Source organism: Guyanagaster necrorhizus (assembly GCF_019112545.1).
Source record: "Guyanagaster necrorhizus MCA 3950 unplaced genomic scaffold BT62scaffold_24, whole genome shotgun sequence".
NCBI lineage: Eukaryota > Fungi > Basidiomycota > Agaricomycetes > Agaricales > Physalacriaceae > Guyanagaster > Guyanagaster necrorhizus.
Window position 1 is genome coordinate 201,538 of NW_025064903.1, and position 19,667 is coordinate 221,204.

The window sequence follows — 19,667 nt, forward strand, 5'->3', positions numbered from 1 at the left end:
ACCACATGGCGTAAGCAAGCTTAGCACAGCCGCACAATATTCGGCTTTTCGGTCCGGAGCCATCCCAACTGATCCCCTGAGCATTGCCCTCAATCTGATCCCAAGCATTCTTGATGCATCCTATTCTCCACATCGAGACTCTAAAGGAACTTGGTCGTATTCAGCAATTTTAGCTTCCTTATGCTCAAAATATAGAAGTGACTGGATGAATATACTACAAAAATGATTCATTGATTGTAATATTATAGCGCGCTGTGGTACTGTAGGACCAAACCAAATATTTCTCCAAGTGCCTATGTCCTGCATCTTTCTTCTCCTCTTGTGATGCCAACAATAGTGCTGATATTAGGTTCGACACGGTTTGTTTCCTCCTTTCTGGGAGGCACTACCAATGACTCTGGGCCTTCCAGCTTCGATGGCCCGGGCAGGGCACCGATGCCCTTTTTGGATGCGAATAAAGGGGATGACGACTTGGGTCGTGAACGAAGGAATCATGGAAGGAAGGCCTTTGATGAGGATTTCGATTTCTTCGGTATGGGGGAGGGTGCATGACCACCGAATCCATAGGCCGACTGGAGTTGTGCAAACGCAGAGGAATAGTTCTGCTGAGAAGACACAAAAGAGGTTGTATGAATTGGGATGTTTGGAAAGACCTCGTGAATGAATTGCAGGGGACCATTATGACGGTGAAAGGTGTAGAAAGCTTGATAGGTGGTCCTGTTGCTGTAGGCAAACGTGTCCCTTGCTCTTATATGAATGTGCTGAAATGTTTTATACCCTTTCGTAGCCCTTGACCCTATGAGAAACAAGCCTTCGTTTGCGATCTACGATTCCATTCCGCAGCCGGATCCAACGAGCGATAAATATCATGAAATCAATTGGGTTTCTAGCGCTTCATGCCAAGAAAGGTAGAGTGCTAACCGAAAGGTTAGCGGGCGACCGGAAGTGCGAATCCGGGCCGGCAGCCGCCGACGCGTCTATGACGTTTTACGAGGAGCTCCTATCCTTTGAGCAATTTCCATCCTCTTTCTGGTGAACCATCCTCCAGCACCTCGGCGTCCCTCAGCGAGAATTTAACAAGGTGACTAACTATCCGACTTCTTCCCAAGCTAAATCGGAAGACAGAGTCGTGGCCAGTAAGTCTAGAACATTCATTTGTCGGCCTCTGATTCACTGTCTCCAACGTCATACAGGCATATAAGCAACAGTCCCATACCAATGTATTCTAAAGATGGTGGAGAGGGCGAGAGTATATGTGGAGAAAAGTACTTCGCACATATATTTCTTTGCATAATCTGGCTACTCCCTTTGGCATTGATCGCCTTTCTCTTCGTGGGTACCTTATTACAAGGGTTCTTCCAGTGCTTCACCGAGTTGTACAAAAATGCGGTCACATATTATACTGCCTGCCGCCAAGAAAACATTCCTTCCTTCATCGAATTCTACGCCTACGCCTGGATCTTCCATCCCATACGCCGTATACGCATCTCCTGCCGTATCCTTACCTCCAAATTTCGGAATCATACAATGTTGAACATACCCCGGGATTTCACCCTTCCCCAAGAACTGTGCGAGATCATCATCAACTTCTGTTATCCTGACAGAGCGACCCTCCTCACCTGCAGCCTCGTATGCAAAGCATGGATCCCAGCCAGCCGACGCCTCTTGTCGATACGCGTTCACTCAAGGGATCGTGTGCGAGAATTAGTGAAGCTCTTAAACTCGCCAGACAATACTATATCTCCTTATGTTCAGACAGTTTCACTTTGGATGCACACGAAACACGACGGGCTCGTTCGATATCGACACGCCCTCCGCTCCCTTGCCAATGCTGACTCCAGGATATCCCGAGCAAAAATTTCTGGACAGTCTTCAGACCCAGCAATAGCATTACATCGTTATTTCCCACATATTAGACGCCTCTCCTTTAACTACGAGGATCAAGGTGAGACCGAAGGAACGTCCGCCACAAATATCAGGCACATTCTCTTGTACTCGAGCCTTTTCTGCGACCTCAAGAGACTGTCGATTCAGTTTGTACGGCGGGGTAATGACACAGAGGATGTCCCGCTTCCATCGCTGGAAGCCATGACCCTTCCTGCGAGTTTGCGCTCGCTCTCGTTGAAATTTTGGAACAAGGACCTCTTGCGTTGGCTAAACAGGCACCACGCGACACTTCGGTTAACGACTTTCAAATTGAAAATTGGAGGTCACTGGCTTGCGCTGGATCCAAGTCCCGTCAACTCCCTGTTGAGACCCTGTCGCACCTCTCTTCGGTTCATCACTCTCACAATGATTCAGTGGGAAAATGGTGCAGCCACACCTTGAAGAGCGATTTAAATTGGAATTGATCCATCGTTTTTAGGCTTTCTCGACCTACGCTTCCTGACAGAACTTCGGGCGGTAGTATTGCATGTCTATCACCTCCCCTCCACAAAGGCTACGCTATCATCGTTAAACTCGAGCCACATTGAAACTGTAACCATCATAATTAGCGGGGATAGTGTGTCACACAATCATTTGGATGATTTTATGGCTGGAATAAGCTTCCGTGTTTCGTATGGGACATCTGCATTTCAACAATATGTTCCATGTATGGTCGGTGGGAGCCGTGATATATGATTCCTGTGTCCTGTTTTCTGGTATCATATATCATCTCAGGTATTGTATTATTAATTATTATCGACCTCCATAATAGTAGAGAAATTCATTCAGCCCTTGATGTTCCCTTGCGTCTGGGAATTACTAGCCTGGAGGCTGACGAGATGCTACTGCTTGATAAGCGGACGAAAATGCTCATTAAATCGTACTTTCATTGAGTTGATGGTTCGTATCCAGAATTACGGCCCGGTAGATTTTATATGGATCAATGGAAGCCGCACCCGGTTCTTGGCCGATCGCGGACATCTCTATTAGTTCGTGATTAGGACCTTGTTCCGAGACACCAACACCAACACCTATCCCGAGAGCACCAAACCAACTTCTTCCAAGCTAATTTGAAGAGCGACCTTGTCCCGAGTAGGTCTAGGAATCTTCACTGCCAGTGCTCAATTGTTCAGTTTCAAGGCCGCCCCGGAACTCTCCGACAACGCAGATTTTGCCACTAGGCATTTAATCACTTTTACCGCAACACCGGGAATTCTCATGCCGCTTTCTTCCAGAGATGGTGGCTACGATGGCGATATATGTGGGGTAAAGAAGGGGTGGCACCTCTTAGCATGCATGCTCTGGCTGCTTCCATTGACAGTGACCGGCTTGTTGACAGGCATTTTCATCGCATACGTCTTATTCAGCTTGCTTTGCGTCTTCTATACGGAAGTCTGCACCCCGTTGTACAAAAAGGCAGTTGCATCTTACTGTAAGATGCAAAATTCTTACACCGCCTACCGCCAAGAAAACATTCCTACCTTCATCGAATTCTATGCCTACGCCTGGATCTTCCATCCCATACGCCGTATACGCATCTCCTGGCGTATCCTTGCCTCCAAATTTCGGAATCATGCAATGCAGAATGTACCCCGGGATTTCACCCTTCCCCAAGAACTATTCGAGATCATCCTCACCTTCTGTTCTCTCGACAGAGCGACCCTCCTCACCTGCAGCCTCGTATGCAAAGCATGGATCCCAACCAGCCGACGCCTCTTGTCGATACGCGTTCACTCAAGGGATCGCGTGCGAGAATTAGTGAAGCTCTTAAACTCGCCAGACAATACTATATCTCCTTATGTTCAGACAGTTTCACTTTGGATGCACACGAAACACGACGGGCTCGTTCGATATCGACACGCCCTCTGCGCCCTCGTCAATGCCGGCTCCAGAATATACCGAGCGAAAATCGCTGGTCGGTCCGCAGACCCAGCAATAGCGTTACGTCGTTATTTCCCGCACCTCAGACGTCTCTCCTTCAGCTACGAAGGTCCAGGAAACATCGCAGAGACATCCACCACCGTTAGGCGCATCCTCTTATACTCGAGTCTTTTCCCCGATCTCCAGCGACTTTCGATCCAGTTCACGAATGTGAGAAATGGCATCGAGGATGTCCCACTTTCATCATTGGAAGACATAACCCTTCCTGCGAGTTTGCGTTCACTCTCGTTGAAGTCTTGGAACTATGACCTCTTGCGTTGGCTAAAGAGGCATCACGCGACACTTAGGCTAAGGACTTTCAAATTGAAACTTAGAGGTTTCTACTGGCAAGCGCTGGATCCACGTCCCATCATCTACCTATTAAGATCCTCTCGCTCCTCTCTTTGGTTTGTCACCCTCAGGATAATTCAGTGGAAAAATGGTGCAGCCGCAATTTTAAGAACGATTTTAATTAGAAATTCATCTATCGTTTTCAGGTTTTCTCGACCTAAGCTTCCTGACAGAACTTCGGGCGGTCGCGTTGTACGTCAATCACATCCCCTCCGCAAAGGCTACATTGTCAACATTGAACTCAAGCCACATTGAAACCGTGAGCATCACGAGTCGCCATTGGGGAAATAACTCTTTGGACGATTTTATGGCCGGAATAAGCTTCAGGTTTTTCTATAGGAAATCCACATGGCGACATTATATTCGATCTACGGCCAGTGGGAGCCGTGATATCACATAGCGCGCTACATAATGGAAGAAAGAGCTTTATACTTAATTCATCCACTCGTCCGCAAACCTTCTGATGTCGAATTCTCGTTAGGCAGTGAGAACATGTCCAATTCGACATTCTCGACCGCACTCCTCAAAGGTTAAGGAAGATAGACCGCTAACGTGTCCGGTCAGAGTAATCTCTTTGTGAGCAGCGATGTTCCCCTGAATCTGGGACAAGACTATATCACGAGGAGCCGCTTTGGCAAAGATTGAAGAGTATGCGGGCGCGAGCTGGAAAATGGGAATATATTCAGCTCGAAATCTGAGCTTAGAGGGCCCAGTACTCACCCGAAACTGAACCATGGTATCTTGATCATTCCCTAAGGTTTGCGACGTCAGATGCACGTCCCCTTGTCGCGGAGAAGAAGTGACACACGATGACCATGACGTTGTTCAATACCAGGATACATGGCATTCTGTTTCCAAGTGGGGTCAGGGAAGAAACCAGCCATAATGAATGGAAGACGTACGCAAAAAAGTACACGATATTGGCTTGAAGAAAAATGGAGCAAAATTTGATGTCTGTTGTTCACTTTTCAGCATAAATCCGACCGTTTTAATAATCGCAAAACCAAAAAGAACCGCTTCGTATGCAGTCGCTTTGATAGATAAGAGGTGAGTTTCAGTTTCCGTAGCGCCGCGAGCCTTACCAGGTACCCACTGGGTCCATTCTATTCCAGAGTGAATCGACGGACATCCAGGTAGGGGTGGTCGGACTGCATCGGCGATGACTGCTCCTTGTCTCACAACATTGCGAATTAATATCCATAGGAATGCAGCAATGGAACTCACAAACAGAAAGCTGTTGATGGCAGCTACCTAGGGATGAGCAGTTCAAAATTATGGATTCAATAAATCTACAGGGAAAAAAAAAATCTTATTCGAACGTTTAAAGAGAGCGTAGACGCCAAGCTGAGTAACACCTCTTTGATGATCTGTTTGCACATAGGTATAGGAAACTTGTTCGGCAATGTCTTTCCTGTCAGCTCTTCTAAAGACATGCCAAGAACTTCAAGAACGAGGCAGCTATGTTTTCGACAGACCAAAGACTTAAAGCACTGGTGCCATCGCGGGAATGTACACCAGGAATGGAGAAGACGTGTATCTGAAACCTCATCTTCCAACGTTACAACTTGGGCAAATATCAGCAGAGCATCGTGCAGTAAAAAAGAACACTTGTAGTAGTCATGTACGATCCAAATAAGGCCAATGACTATCAGATCATACAATCAGCTGATCTCAGAGCTGAAGAGGCAGTTATTCACGGACGACATGATTCATAGTAATGTGCGGGCCGGGCTTGGGCTCAACGGGCTCGGCTTTTGCGGGCTCAGGCTTAGGCTTCGAGAAATACCAAGCCCGGCCTAAGCGTGAAAACAGGACCCAGAGCCTGGGCTTTTGGTGCATGAAGGGAAGCCATATCCAGCACTATTGTACATAATTAAAAACAGGTTATAACCCAACCTCAATAACATATTTTATCATTGTGAAGGTGTGTGCAACTTGCAGGGAATGAATAAAAAGTTCAATAAACTCAAATTCAAAATGCCGTTGTACTCGGCATAATGATGATGTCATTATTGGACAGGCAAACTACCAGTCGGCAGATGTCCGGCATCATGCCGAACTTGTCAGGCTGGTACCAGAAATGCAATAACATGCATAGTTGACTCCTAGCAAAATACTCCGTAAATGTATGGAAAACCACATACCAAACTTTGGGCTTTCAAATCAATGAGCTGAGCCCACCACAGTCGGCTCTCCCAAGCCCCCACATCACTCACTAGACATGAAGAGGAGTCAAATTTCCTTGATACAAGGCACTGGCGAACCCATCGTTCGCACGAAGCAGCTTCGCTAGTCATTGTGCATAAAAAAGAGGGCTACCCATATTCGGCCCCTCCCCAGTCTTTCACCTGAATAATGATCGAAAATATTCTGTACATTCATTCCATCAGTTGTAGCAGGTCATAGCGATGACTCCAGGGCGAGTAAATGAATGACGCCAGGCAATCGGGGCATGATCTACATTGACAGCGTAGCAGGCACGGAAATGTTCGGGTGAACTCTGGTGGGCACAATGACTCTAGACATAATTTTACTCACTGATGATCGTCAATGAAGCTGTAATGTTCTCCTCTGGTCAGGGATTATCGGGCTAATGTGTCCACAATTCGAGAAAAAGCTTCAGAGGCTAGAGAGACAGGGCTGCCCGTCGAAAGGTCGGGTCTTGCAGGCACCCGCTCACTGCAACATTTGATCCTTCAGATGTCTCGTGATTGCGGCTACTGCTGGTTTCCACAGGCATCATAATTCATTTACGGTCGTCATACAGCAAGGTAATTGAACGGCTCCGTATCTGCAATCATCTTTAAGGGACCTTGAAAAAAAATCTCTAATCGCATAGCATTGAGTGTGGGACCTAATATTCACCTTTGGGCTGATATGCACCATGACATAAACCAGGTAGCTGATTTGATGATCAAGTTCTGGTATGCGATTCTGGGCCAGCCGAATGAAATAGTCTGTCCGAGTAACATTTTCCCATAGAAACCTCTTCTGCAAGAAACGGCCCGTGTATCTATTCCCGCTGCGCTCCCATCAAGAAAGTCGGTAAATAATCGGTGGCTTCTCATACACCTGACTAGAACACAGGGACTGGTCAAATCCAGAGTTACATACCACCGGCTGTACAGGCCCACCCCCTCTGTTCTTGTTTTGAGAGATCTGATTCTTGGCTAACCTGAGTCTGCTCTCAAGATTGATCGTCGGTTAGGCGCTAGTACATAATAGTGACCTCATTAATCGCCGTTACAATCTGTAGTCAGATTTTTATATGCGCGCGCTGATCCTGGATTATGGGCCGCACAGCGTTGTCGTCCGTTGCGGTATGTTTCGGCATTTTCAAGGGGGTCAGTGCCTCATCATCCGGTATGGAGCTCACGACCGTACTACGGCGGTAATTAAGTAACAGCATTTGCAGACAGTTAAGACAGCGGCCTTTGAGATTCATAGGGTTTTATCCATTCCCGCAGGATCCTTGTTTTCCCCAAGTCCTCCCGTAATGATGCTATGGAAGGAACGTCCAGAAGAACGGTTATTCGTGTGCGCGCTCTCCCGTTCCCTACATTTCGGATACCACATCGGTGCTTAGGTGACAGTGGGTCCGAAGGCTCGGGGTTTGTCAATGCATCGACCAATGATTTACAGCGGGTGTGGATACAATACAAACTTCTAATTTTGTTCTCGTCTTACACCTTTAATGACTACAGGTAGCACGCCTATCTTTAACTCAGTAATTAATGAAGATGGGGATATGAAACGAACTCTCACCTCCCGTTGGCAGGGAATAAATATCCCTACCGATGCATGCCAATAGACCGTTGATGATTCCACCGTGAGCAGTGATGGAGATATCTATTGTGCATTGCACAATCAGCGTCGCGTGCTCCAGCCGAGGTACTCAGATATACCAACACTCACATGTACTACTGTCCAGAGTGAAAATTCTGTCAAGTATGTTTTTCGCTCGGGTCTTGACCTCCGTCTTGGTCTCTCGCGCGTCAGGCTTCCATAAAACATCCTGCTCACTGAATCCGTCCTCTACAAGAAACTGCGGGTAATGAAGTTGAATCCAAGACCGCGGGTGCCGCTTGTCGCAAGTATGAATTCCGTATTCTTCCCGACAGTTCTGTTGGAAGAACCTTTTAAGAAAAGAGGGTATGATGGCAGTAAAATTAATATACCTCGAGGACCAAAGGCTTAGAAGCGACAGCGATACCATCAAACGTGAGTAGGTATGTCCGCATGGCGCGTTGCAAGGGGCTACTGAAAGCCTTCTCGGGGAGAGGTATCCCGTGAAGTAGTTCCGCCTCCCATTCATTACGGGCATCTGCCGCTTGGGATTCGCCGAGGGGGGTTAACAAAGGATCAGCTATAATGGGTCCGCTCAGCAGGAGACAAGCGCTTCGTAACACGTATGAACATACGACCCCACGTAAGTTCACCGTCGCCGTCGAGTTTTGACCAGTAGCTATGGGAAATAAGAAAAATAGAGCAAGTCACCAGATACACCCTGACACCCACTCATCCCAGGCTTGCGTTCCATACTTGGATTCGGCAGCATTGTCTATCGACGGGGATCAGAACTTCATAATCAGAAACGAAATGGTTCGACTTACGATAGCCTTGACCGTGCCGTCCAAGGAAAAATACTTTATAGGATGCGTCACAGACAGAGTCGTTGTTTAGCTTCTCGACAACAGATTTGAACGTCTTCCATCTCTCAGGAGACGCGTCGAGTAAGCCAAAGCGAGGGGGAACCGCCCCAATCGCCACAGGATCGGCGTCGACCATGTCCTGGGCGAAGAAACCAGACACGACCTACAGTGACATTGTACAGCCTTAATAAATTATATTTGGGGGAAGCTGACCTCGTACTCGATATCAGGCATGAGCAGAACAAACCTACTACTGTCGGAGTTTCCTTCGGAGAATCACAATTACACGTCAGCAGTTTCAACCTCCGCAAATGCACGCAATGTAACGCGTAAGTGACTCACTACTCACTGCTCCACGATTATTTAACGTAATGTTGCTTTTATAGATAAGATAATGATATGCTGTTGACTTTCTCCTGGACTCCTCCCGGCCAAGTTCGCTCTGTTGCGACATGTTGCTCGAGTGATTGCCCTTACGCGAAGCTGAGAATACTTCTTGATGAGCTGGCCAAGTTCGACTTCTTGTTCTTTCTTCCGTCTGGTCCTGGGCCTGCTACTTTTTCCGAATCTATTTCGAGCCCTTTGTGCTCCAATATCAACGGCTTGACATCCTTGCTCGTCTCGTGGCCCCCCTTACCCAAGCGGGAGTTCTCGAGAATTCCGCTGCCTTCTGGAGATGAGGACACTAGGCCTTCCTCGCTTGTACGCCACAGGAACATCGCCTAGCGTCCTTGGTCCATGATAATCCATTTTGTCTAGAAGAAGAGATGATCGCAGCTGAGGCGAACTTCAGCCACTAGTCATCCCTAGCCCGAAGGCTCCTGATCGCCGCCGTCGTGCGACGTTCGGGGCGACCACGGAGCGTAGCAAAATTTAATATCCGGATCGACATCCAGCAAAAGTATTTTACGCTCATGAATGCTTGTACCTTATCTAGAAGCCGAAACCTTATCGGAGGAAGAACCGACCGAGTCAGGCTTCAGTCCTCCCGGGCGCGTGATCCAGGCTGGCAGCGGCGGCGTAGGTGTGTGTACTCTTACGGCGCAAACCCAATCATTTCCTTGCTTGTGGGTTTATCCCTTATAGATTCATTTTTGGCACTTTGAAATCAAGTACCAAGGTTTATTTATATGATAACCGCCATGCTCAGTTTTTGTATCTTTCAACATCGCATGCTTATTCGTCAGCTGCGGAAAGGAAAGAGGACAAAGGTGGCTCCAAGCCAGGGCATTAGTTTGTTCCGTTCGATGATCCGTATTTGAGATATCCTCTTCAAGACTTCTGCGTCCTCCTGACTTTCGTCCAAAAGGAGTCGATCTGAGGACTGAGGTGTTCGTTTCCATTTCTCCTTGGATAACCGTCCGTCCGCACAGTCTTCCTCTTTAGATGTGACGTTCAATCCACGAAAGATTGCCGACACTTACTGAAGCCCGAACTATAATTCCCTATCGTCAGTGGAGGAACTCAAGCGCTTCTTTGTGCCGTGTTCACACTGGGGAACTCTTCTTTCTCCTTGAAGCGTTGAAGCATATATCGGGATCAAGTTTAACAGCTATCGCAGGATGTGGTGAACATTTTACTAAATATTCTGATACGAGCCATTATTTCTATGAATATGATGATCCCGCTTAACGAACGGTGGCGACCGCGCAAAGGATAACTGCGCGTGACCCAGGGTCCCCCAAATAAACTACAAAGATAGCAGATACACACAGCAAACAGAAGTAAATGAAAGCGAGAACAAGAGCAGGAAAAAATACGACCCGAACCAACCAGCATTTTGTTCCAATCGCGCCCCTTGGCGATCTAAACTCTAACCAACCCCGACTTCCGCATGGACGACCAACAGCGCGAGTCTCTCTCCCAAAGTTCCCAGACTCTCGGATCTATCATCGACAGCCACCTCTCGTGCCACACCGTAACGACATGCACGCCCCCCCCCCCATCTGAGCTGGTCTGCGATCACAACGGGAGAACCGCTAATTTCATGCTTCCGTACCCAGGTTGCTCCCTCATCGACTCCAGTCGAGCGGCTCTATGTTCAACGTACAGCACCAGCTCGTCCATCCTGCAAGGCAGCTTGATACAGCCGGCCTCATACAAGCTGTCCAGAGTCCGGACAGTGTACGCCGTGCTGTCCCAACCTCGTCCCCTCGTGTTATAGCCATCCCGTGTCGATGAGAACTGGCCAATGAATTCATCAAGCGCCGCTAATGTCAACGGAACGATCAAGGGGACCTGGAAGACACCTTGGAGGGCGGAGGATTGGAGTAGAGTGGCTTTTCGATGGTCGAGATACCATGGACAGGTGGTGCGTCCTTTGTCTTTGGTGTTGGAGATGGTGTAGACGCGAACATCGCGGGCGTCAAATGAACCAGTAGAGAGGACAAGGTTCCATTGGTAAGACGCGGTTCTACTGACTTTGTCCCCAAGGCGGTGGATGGCGATGCCAACGTTGACCGTCGAGGAGGTAGTCATAGCTAGAGATGATAGTTGGGAATCAAGGAGCGGAGGGAGTGCATGATCTGAAAGATTGACATGTAAATTTATAAAGACATAACATATCACATAAATCGAATCACTTCCCCAGGCGTGTTTCAAGAAAATGATTTCAGGGTCCGTTCTATATGGCTACAACTCAGCGATAGTGCTGAAGAACAACACATGTTGCGTGGGATTCATTTTACCGGCTCGCGAGGAACAGTAACAGAGGGCCAGTCATCAGCGATGCCGATAACGTCAGATCCAGGTCCTATTGGGCATGACGGAGGACGGAATAGGCCTGCACGGAAGCGTATGGAACTTTTCGGATGACTGTATATCTCTTATCAGGGCCAGGAGTGACCAGCATATTCACCGTCCCGTTCAGGATCATGGCCGCTAGTCGTTCTTGTATCATACCGCATGTCAAACATAAACGTAATCTAATGCCAGGAGCGGTTGGATTTCAAAGGCTTATTATCTTCCTACAATGCTATTCTATCGCATAAATAACTGTAATACTCGGTAGGCCTCCGCTATAGACAAGATACAAATCAGACAAGCCTAACTTTCTTACTCTTACATGGATACCGATGCATAGCCGAAACTAGTTCCATCTAAACCCCGCGCGACAAGGGCGAACTGATTCGCGGCCTCGCGAGTTCGCTTTATTGACCTAGATCTGTCAAAAACAAACATGACTAGGGATCACCCCTGAGAAGAGTTCGAGCACTAACCCCAACACGGTCTTGACGAACGTCTCTTTGATTGCGGGCCCCGCTTTCGACGGCAAAAAGTCATCCTGTTTCAAACAAGAGGGTGAGTTGCTATTACAACGTCGGAAATTGAATGACGGACATCAAATAAGATCTCCTTAAGCCATACTCGTGACTCCTCGATGCATCTGACAAGCAAGGTCGACAGCATCTCCACGAGATTGGGCGTCGCACTCCTAGGAGACACACCAGCAAGTCCGAACAGCACTGCTCGCATTATCTCTCGGCCGTGCCCGCTTATCAGTTGCGTCCGTTGAGCTTCCAACGCAGGGTAAACAGAGGATCGATGAATAAGGTTACTCTGCACATTTCGATGATCAAAGATTAAAGCCGAACAGGATAAAACTATGAACCGAACGTACCAGGAAATTGCAAGCAGCAATCAAAGAATAACGTTCCTGCAAAGCCATAGCGCGAACAGAACATTGCATGAGGGCATCCAGTGCACCCGGCGGTAAATGGTACAACGTGGTAGTGAAATCTTGTGCAACCTACAGACACAAACGTCATCAACGTAAAAAACCAAATACATCCGACATGACCAACTCTGTCCATGCAGTTGAAAAATTCTTGAACGATATCAGGATTCTAACGCAATCTTATCAGCACGTCATTTCGCTGGGGCAGGGTCGAAAACACCCACATCCACCATGGCTCCGGGAACTGCCATGAACGACAACGAAACATTCAGTAGAATAGGCAACACTTCTATGACGACTGCCTTTGCCCGTTCTTCTTCCTCAGCCCGTTGCCGTTCAAGTTCCGCTTCTCTAAGCTTCACCAGACCGTCCTCGTCTCCTGTTAAAGGCATAGGTGGAGGCGGATTCATTTGAGCAAACAGCATGGTTGCGAGCGTCAGCCAGGATGCAGTAAGCTGGCGCTGTGCAGCCATGCAAACTAGATTTAACAAAGGCCCGGGCGGCAAAGATATGATAGTGGCGTCGGATGCAAGTGAAGTTATAGATTTGACCAGTTCATTGATAGCCTGAGAACTGTTGTTAAGCGCGCGGCGAAGAAGTACAGCACGACTTACCTGTCCAACACCAACATCTTGTCCTGTAGCTTCCACGCAACGGCTGATAGCAGCAAGAATCGCGTCACGTAGCCTGGCCATCCGTTCATCACATCTAGCTAGGTTCACTTGTTCTAGAATTTGCTGGACCTGAGAATCTTCGTCCAGGTCTAATAGATCGTCAGTAGCCCGAGTCAGACCCTTGGAGATGCCAGCCAATGTCTCCAGTTGAAGAATAGCTAAACTCCGTGCTTCTGGAGGAAGCTGAGAGACATCAGTCAGAAGATTAAAAGAAAGGCACCCAAGTCCTACCGTAGTTGGGCTATTGAGAATGTTCATCAGTTTTTGTACAATAGGTGTGGCCATGGCCTGTGTGCGTATTGAGAAACCGACCAACAATCGAGATTGTGCATTCACCTCGATGGGAGAAATTTGTTGCACCGGCGGTAAGGCCTCGATGACGCTTGCAATAGATTGTAGCACCTTGCTCTTCTCCGCATCCTATGATAAAATCCAACGTTAAAACTCATGATCAAGGCTCTACAGTCCACATACCGGCACTCGGGCCAAGCCTGCATGTAACTCCGCGAATGCCCCAAGCTGAGGCGCAAGCAGCTTCCTATTGGCATCGCATAGGTTTCGCAAAGCGAGAGCAGCCTGTACAGACAACGTCGGTTCCGGTAGTGCCGCAACAACAAATCCTACGGCCGACAATAACATGTCCAACTTTGAAGGACCGGGGATACCCTCTTCCAGCTGAGGAGACTCATGAGCGAACCAAGACGAGTATGTTCCTATAACGTTCGCGTTAAGCCGGTACCTGATTTCTGGCTTTTAACGCTAACCTAACAGATTCAATGTTGTTAACCGTACGCGACTATGGCCTACCGACGGTAATCGGCTTATGACCTCGGGATTGAAAAGCCGGGTCAGGTCAGGCGACTTATCGTAGTCCAAGGCCTCTTGAAGAGACGATAGGCAGTGAAGAGTCGATTCTATTTCCTACTCAGCAAAGAAGATGAGCCGCGTAGTGAGTTATACGTAGTAAAATATGCCAACCTCCCAGCCTTGATTGGGATCTGATCGATTCGAGAGCGCTTGTATCAAGCTATCCACGAAGTACACCAACATCTCATCTCGAATGACGTAATACCTAAAGGCAAAATGAGTGATAATTATTGCCTATATGCGTATCGCAACCCACGCATTTATTAGCGTGTCTCCGATGTCCCGCCGATAACTAATGTGGGGATTAGCATTGAACCTTTGCTCGGCATAACGCTTACGTCTGAAATCTGATTACTTGGTCTACGAAAGATCAATACAACGGAGATGATAGATTATAAAAGCCATACCTTTCGACCATCCGTGTCCACGTGGAGGGAACGTTGTTTTCCTGCGCAGTATCTTGACCAATTCCACATAGACGGCTTTGGCAATCGCATTAGGGTCACCATCATTTGTCTCCCGATCATCGTCAGCACTAAGATCCCAAAGTGTTTCTTGCAGCAAATACCAAAACCCGAGAGTCAGTTCACTAGTCTCCTCATCCACTCCGAAGTATCCAGATAGATCGGTATAATCAAGCATCGCGCGAAGGTATCTTTGCGTAAGTTGGCCGTTTGTTTTCCCAGACGGATTTGGGACAACGCTTTGGTAGGCTTCAAGTGGACACACACGTACATTGGAAGCGATATTACGGGCGAAATATGGCGTCGAGTGATCGCCAAGCTCGGCTAGAAGTTTGCACAATGAATGCGATACTTCGTCGACCATGCCGTTTCGTAAGGTATCTTCGACGATGACACTTCCCTTGCTATCCAACCACAAGAGGAGAGGTTGGGTCAGAGTCTTGACTCCCGAGCCCATTTGCCCGTTTGGAAGTGGGGAGGAGGACATTATTTCTTGCAAAGTAGCTGATGCCGCCACGAAGAAATTGTCGTCTTCAGGGTCAAGAAAGAGAAGAAGAAGAGGTATGATGGCAATCACTTCTGCGGCACCGAGATACGACAACCATGACTGAAAACATTTCATGGCGGATAGAATTTGGTTGGCCGGAACGGCGGGTGAGCGATCTAGTGATGATCTGATAGCCTGCAGAACTATCTGGCTGCTGTCTTTCATGGTGTCGGTTATTCTTGTCCTAGAACACACATGAGAACCGATGTAAAGCAGCATTACCCACGTACTTATTTGGACCCAATATATCCGCCGTGCTGACTTCCTCAGCCACAATAGTGAGAAAATCGAGGATAGGGCCTGTCTGGGCACCACTTCCAGAGAAGGCGGTGATACAGGACAAAATCCAATCTGGCCATTGTGTAGGATGTTGTGGGGCCAGTTTCAGCGCTAACGAACACAGCTGTCGAGATAGCCATTAGACGCAGTGACGATGGGGAGTAGAAGAGGTTTGATGTACAGAGACGAAGAGCTTCCGAAGAATAACATTATTTCTCCCGATGACGATTGAGTGAGCTGTTAGTTGAATGAGCAGATCGCGGAGTGGCACGGCCTGGTCCTCTGGAAAAGATGACCTACAAATTATTACGGCGTAGGATCGTTTCAAGTCAAGGCATCCACCCACCAATCGCGTGCAATCTTCACTTGCACGGTATGAGCACCAAAGAATTGAACATTCGGGTCTTCATGATTCAACAAAGGAAGGACAAGGCCCCAGGCTTCCGGTCGCTTCTGTATCTCAAAGAGCTCTTGCTGGCGCAGCCTAAGTTCGTCGGGCGGCAGAAAAGAGTTGGGCTGTCCATACGCCTGTAGAATCAACTTGAATAATGCCGGTCAGGGTTCCGAAGGCCACATCAAGAAATTTCGGAAATACAGACTTGGGTGGCGCGCTCGACGTCCAGTGACGATAATGTAGGAAGAAAGCTAGCATTGACCATGATATTCGCGTTTAAAGGCAGAAAGAACTCATACGCCGCGACGCGAGATGATGAACGTAAAAGGCAAAGAGTAATTTGGCGCGCAGGGGAGAATATTACCTGATTTATTTATCTATTTTGTTTTATTATTAATTACATAACCTCGTTGCACCGCCACTGCGAGGTGGAAAAATCCAGTAAACAGACTGCTGAAATGTACAAATGTTTATTTATTTATAAATTTTCAACATGCATGCTATCATGACGTAGTAGGTATATTGTTCACTGCACACCGACTAATCCCATGCTTTGAACTTCATCGTTCCATGCTCCATAAAGTTCGTGTGGAACTATAAAACGCAACGCGTTAACAAACTTAGACGCCTTTGTAGGAAAGAAAAGACTCACTTTGAATGCGTTCTGTAAAAAGAAAAGGGAAAGAGTGAGCACACATCTGAATGTGCAACAGAAGGATCTTACCCTCAGCATATGGGGTTCGTGGCCAGCACCTCTCTTCATACACTCATGCAACGAGCGGTCATAATACTCATGGAGCAGATCCTTGTAGTCAGGGTGGGCACACTTCTCGATGATCAGAGGGGCACGTTCACGAGGAGAGAGGCCACGAAGGTCAGCAAGACCCTGCTCAGTAACGACAACGTCCAAGTCATGTTCTATACGCAGTCAGATCTCCGTTATGGCTCGAACACACACTCGGGCATCTCACCAGTCTGGTCCACATGCGAAGCGAAAGGAACAATGCAACTGATACCGGTGGGATCGGTCTTCGTTGGTCGACTGTAGAACGGTCAGTTGGACGAAAATCGGACTTGGGAAACGCAAGCGGGGCTTACCTCGACGGCGTATGCATAATAGAGAGCTTCGCATTCCTCAAGAAGTCAGCGGATCCTCCAAGACCGTTCAACATCCTAACGACAAGAACCCGTCAGCTCGAGACGCGGTCCAAAAGGCCTGTAGTTCTCACCTAGATCCCAAGGCGTTGGTGGAGTTAGCATGGGCGTACTGCGCGCGGACACCGATGAGCAGAGGAAGTGACGTTAGAAAGAACGGCCTACAATATCAACTTCTAAAGGAGTGTTCATGGCAATGACGCCAAGTCGTCGAATCAGCTCGGGAGAGTTGGCAACCTGTTGCGAACGAAGGAGGAGACGATCCTTATAATCTGCCCAGTGAGCGTAGAAGTGGTCGAAACTGTGAAACTGCAGATGAGGGCTCCAAACACGTCTGAAATAGACGAAAGCGCTTACCCTTCGGGGCTGAATCGGATAGAGGTGGCGGTAGCGAAATCAAGCTTTCCAGAATCGAAGAAACGGATAAATGTATCTGGTGAGCCGCCGTCAACTTCATCGCCGTCCGTCCTTTTTCGTGGTGATATAACGTACCCTGCAAAACCTCAGTCCAGACCTGCACCCTGTCGAACGGACCATCTGCGAGACCACCGATGATGGAGTTGGCCACGTTTCCGATACCCGACTGTAAGGGTAACAAAGACTTGGGAAGTCGACCTGCCGAGACCTCGTCTGATAAAAACTCGATCAGGTGACGGGCAATGGCCCTGCTGTCATCGCTCTAGTCCTCGCGTCAATATGCGGCGATAAGAACATGGCTTGGAAAACGGACCTCCGGGGTGTTGCTACTCGTGTTATCGGGTTGCCTGCTCTCAATGATGGCTACAACGCGCTCGGGGTCTACAGGGATAGCCGTAGTTCCGATACGGTCCGACGGGTGGGTAATGAGCTAGACAAATTGATGTGTTTCGTCGTCATGAGACAAAAAAAGTCTAGGAAAAGACTCACATAAGGTTGGCGGTGTGGGGGAATAAACGATTGGTTAATATCATGGAGACCCTCGAGATTAGGAATGAGAGTGTTGACTTCGATGATGATTTTTTCCGCGGACTGCACAATTTCGGGAGTAGCACCAACGGATGCACCTAAAGGTGTCGTTGATTGGGGATCAAAGCCAGCAGGGCAATCAAATGTGGGGTATCACTCACCTGGCACAATAGATCCGTCCTCCGTGACCGCAGTAGCTTCCACGATGGCCCAGTTAAGCGGCTTCGACGGATCCCCGTGCATTTTCTTCAGACTGTAGTATCCATAGGTCAAATCCTGGGGAAACACTGACGCACACGTGTTCAATCCGGTCCCGCATTAAATTGAATCACGGAACATACTTGAAAGATGCTTGTCCGCGAAGTCAATTCTCCCCGCATTGATGCCCTTGGCAATTTCCCTGCCAACTTGATGTGGGTAGCGGCGCTGGATCCTAATTTGCATTAGTGAGAAAGATTGTAGGTGGAGATACGAAACATACATATCAAGATGTGCCCATCTGTCCTCGACCTCTGGTCCTACGGACGCGCCAACGAAGAGATTGAACTTTTTCTTGGTCGCAGGATCAGATTGAAGGTTATTGGACTCGATATGGTCAGCGATGGCCTATCGATCCAGAATAGTCAATCAGTCTTCCGACACTGTGCGTAATGGTGACATACCGTTGGAACGCCCTTGGGATATCCGACACCGGTGAAGCCGGACCACCCGATCTGTGTTTCCCGACGTGACTTTAGGGCCATATCTAGACAATAGCTAGAAAACATACATAGTCATCGTTCTGCAGGTCAAAATTTACACGTCAGCCAATTCGATGACAGTGAGTACGACTCGGAAGACAACGGACCTGGAATAGAGGAGCTAGGTCTGCAGGTTGGGCAAGTTTCTTGAGGTAAGAAGGCCTGCGAACACGTTCCCTTAGAGCAGAGGAGACTGAAGGGGAGACATTCCGTAGGGAGGAGGTAACCCTCATGGTTGGTGGTGCGAGCACGAAACCCGAGTGCGACTGGTTAAATACGACGGCACGCCCTACATTCCCAATTTTTAATTCTGGGATCAAACCTGATGCGGCGGAACAATGCCGAGTGTGTCAGGCACCTCCCGTCAAACGGAGTCGGCATGAGCGGCAAAGCAGTGCCGTGCGGGCGATTTCTCTTTCATGGAGAAGCTCGAGAATGTGCCAGTTGTACATGATGCACACCGAGGAGCAAAAAAGACTCACTTGATACAGAGCACACAACGAGGACTTCGCAGTGGGCGTCCTGGGAAGAATTTTTTGATGCGGTCTAGATCTCTATCGCCGCTAACGCACTTGGTCTAAAGCTGCGAAATCTTGGGAAATGCTCCGATTCTAGTGGAGAAAAGAAGAACGAATGGCGTCGCGAGACAGCCAAATTTCCGAGTTCAAAGGGTGGTGGTATAGTCTCAAAACAGCAAGCCGTGCCGATGCCGACGCGATCCCAATTGGGCAACATCCTTTTCACACGGAAGTGGCGGGCTACCGCTTCGGGCCTTCGGAGCAACGTTCAGGCATTACCAACGACTAAGGTCCGCCTTCACAAGGACCTCCAACTTCCAAGCGTATTCTTCTTCGATGGCTCATATTCCCCCCGGTCACGAGCCATCGCTTGTACTCGAAAGGCTACCGAAAAAAGGCTGCATATCAACATTTCAGTGTATGTGCACGAGTAACTGACAGTTCAGCCCATGGGGTATTTCAATTCCAAGCCTGCCGATCCCCCGTATCAACTTCGAAACCCCACGGGCAAAGGCGTATATCAGATTTTACCCGAGGGAGGAGCGCCGAGTGGACAAAT

General features: G+C 48.3%; 9 protein-coding genes across 9 annotated transcripts; 3 read left to right on the plus strand and 6 right to left on the minus strand.

The window, feature by feature from the left end:
- The first annotated feature begins 98 nt into the window (after nt 1–98).
- BT62DRAFT_336819 (uncharacterized protein) lies at nt 99–721 on the plus strand. Its single transcript, XM_043180547.1, has 3 exons — nt 99–197; nt 249–349; nt 411–721. The coding sequence occupies exons 2-3, from the start codon at nt 325–327 to the stop codon at nt 662–664; spliced, it is 279 nt and encodes a 92-aa protein (XP_043036729.1). The 5' UTR covers nt 99–197; nt 249–324; the 3' UTR covers nt 665–721.
- A 497-nt stretch (nt 722–1,218) lies between these two features.
- On the plus strand, nt 1,219–4,621 carry BT62DRAFT_1078609 (uncharacterized protein; the record flags this gene model as incomplete). Its single annotated transcript, XM_043179405.1, has 4 exons — nt 1,219–2,311; nt 2,366–2,503; nt 3,023–4,288; nt 4,344–4,621. The coding sequence occupies 4 exons, from the start codon at nt 1,219–1,221 to the stop codon at nt 4,595–4,597; spliced, it is 2,751 nt and encodes a 916-aa protein (XP_043036730.1). The 3' UTR covers nt 4,598–4,621.
- A 557-nt stretch (nt 4,622–5,178) lies between these two features.
- BT62DRAFT_833702 (uncharacterized protein) lies at nt 5,179–5,448 on the minus strand (the record flags this gene model as incomplete). The annotated part of the gene is made up of 2 exons (XM_043182417.1): nt 5,179–5,228; nt 5,280–5,448. Coding segments are annotated over 2 exons (219 nt in total), but the record flags the coding sequence as incomplete, so codon positions are not given.
- A 2,039-nt stretch (nt 5,449–7,487) lies between these two features.
- BT62DRAFT_1009419 (uncharacterized protein) lies at nt 7,488–7,783 on the plus strand (the record flags this gene model as incomplete). The annotated part of the gene is made up of 2 exons (XM_043177550.1): nt 7,488–7,588; nt 7,645–7,783. 2 exons carry the CDS (start codon nt 7,488–7,490, stop codon nt 7,781–7,783), a joined length of 240 nt encoding a protein of 79 aa, XP_043036732.1.
- A 35-nt stretch (nt 7,784–7,818) lies between these two features.
- Nucleotides 7,819–9,109, minus strand: BT62DRAFT_935188 (phosphoglycerate mutase-like protein). Its single transcript, XM_043186882.1, has 8 exons — nt 9,063–9,109; nt 8,811–9,012; nt 8,716–8,758; nt 8,619–8,662; nt 8,376–8,563; nt 8,113–8,320; nt 7,963–8,046; nt 7,819–7,910 (listed from the first exon to the last, which is right to left on the minus strand). Exons 1-8 carry the CDS (start codon nt 9,081–9,083, stop codon nt 7,864–7,866), a joined length of 837 nt encoding a protein of 278 aa, XP_043036733.1. The 5' UTR covers nt 9,084–9,109; the 3' UTR covers nt 7,819–7,863.
- A 1,169-nt stretch (nt 9,110–10,278) lies between these two features.
- On the minus strand, nt 10,279–10,720 carry BT62DRAFT_337062 (uncharacterized protein). The gene has a single exon (XM_043180548.1). The coding sequence runs from the start codon at nt 10,626–10,628 to the stop codon at nt 10,395–10,397; it is 234 nt and encodes a 77-aa protein (XP_043036734.1). The 5' UTR covers nt 10,629–10,720; the 3' UTR covers nt 10,279–10,394.
- BT62DRAFT_935190 (uncharacterized protein) lies at nt 10,395–11,531 on the minus strand. The gene has a single exon (XM_043186883.1). It carries the CDS (start codon nt 11,325–11,327, stop codon nt 10,812–10,814), a length of 516 nt encoding a protein of 171 aa, XP_043036735.1. The 5' UTR covers nt 11,328–11,531; the 3' UTR covers nt 10,395–10,811.
- A 247-nt stretch (nt 11,532–11,778) lies between these two features.
- BT62DRAFT_935191 (ARM repeat-containing protein) lies at nt 11,779–16,092 on the minus strand. The gene is made up of 19 exons (XM_043186884.1): nt 15,956–16,092; nt 15,703–15,896; nt 15,538–15,652; nt 15,308–15,480; nt 14,474–15,261; nt 14,405–14,426; nt 14,323–14,358; nt 14,178–14,271; nt 13,964–14,120; nt 13,674–13,912; nt 13,536–13,619; nt 13,431–13,487; nt 13,140–13,382; nt 12,750–13,091; nt 12,653–12,694; nt 12,469–12,597; nt 12,189–12,407; nt 12,068–12,132; nt 11,779–12,012 (listed from the first exon to the last, which is right to left on the minus strand). The coding sequence occupies exons 1-19, from the start codon at nt 16,013–16,015 to the stop codon at nt 11,910–11,912; spliced, it is 3,162 nt and encodes a 1,053-aa protein (XP_043036736.1). The 5' UTR covers nt 16,016–16,092; the 3' UTR covers nt 11,779–11,909.
- A 106-nt stretch (nt 16,093–16,198) lies between these two features.
- Nucleotides 16,199–19,170, minus strand: BT62DRAFT_972559 (uncharacterized protein). Its single transcript, XM_043189077.1, has 17 exons — nt 18,698–19,170; nt 18,620–18,631; nt 18,513–18,563; nt 18,332–18,456; nt 18,192–18,283; nt 18,012–18,137; nt 17,812–17,948; nt 17,636–17,752; nt 17,398–17,584; nt 17,263–17,338; nt 17,071–17,206; nt 16,980–17,017; nt 16,849–16,923; nt 16,722–16,792; nt 16,475–16,668; nt 16,403–16,414; nt 16,199–16,344 (listed from the first exon to the last, which is right to left on the minus strand). The coding sequence occupies exons 1-17, from the start codon at nt 18,821–18,823 to the stop codon at nt 16,291–16,293; spliced, it is 1,629 nt and encodes a 542-aa protein (XP_043036737.1). The 5' UTR covers nt 18,824–19,170; the 3' UTR covers nt 16,199–16,290.
- Nucleotides 19,171–19,667: the final 497 nt, after the last annotated feature.